The following is a 330-nucleotide window of genomic DNA, read 5'->3' on the forward strand; positions in this document are numbered from 1 at the left end:
AAGGCTCCTCCGGCCGAGAAGCCCGTTCACCAGAGGAGCCTACTTAGGTTCTGGGGCGGCGGACGTGGTTCTCCGCAGGGCCCGGTCGCCCCTCTTCTGCGGCGTGACCCCTACCTGCAGCCCCACCCAGACGCGCCGGCTCACTGCCTCTGTCTCCTCATCAGCGCACCCCCGGACGCTATGGCCCACCTTTCCGGCTGGCCCCTCGTGTAGGATGGTAGCACACAACCAGGTGGCAGCCGACAATGCAATCTCCACGGCAGCAGAGCCCCGACGGCGGCCAGAGCCTTCCTCCTCTCCCTCCTCCTCGCCCGCGGCGCCCGCGCGCCC

General features: G+C 69.7%; 1 protein-coding gene across 1 annotated transcript in view; it reads left to right on the forward strand.

Annotated features, from left to right (window-relative positions):
* Positions 1-27: 27 nt before the first annotated feature.
* Positions 28-330, forward strand: part of Socs1 (suppressor of cytokine signaling 1) — a 1230-nt gene continuing 927 nt past the window's right edge. The window contains exon 1 of the mRNA XM_033758573.1: positions 28-330. Coding sequence (XP_033614464.1) covers positions 215-330 — 116 coding nt within the window. The 5' untranslated portion in view covers positions 28-214.

This window comes from Fukomys damarensis, unplaced genomic scaffold, assembly GCF_012274545.1.
Source record: "Fukomys damarensis isolate Sample0158 unplaced genomic scaffold, DMR_v1.0_HiC HiC_scaffold_34, whole genome shotgun sequence".
In the NCBI taxonomy this organism is placed as follows: Eukaryota; Metazoa; Chordata; class Mammalia; order Rodentia; family Bathyergidae; genus Fukomys; species Fukomys damarensis.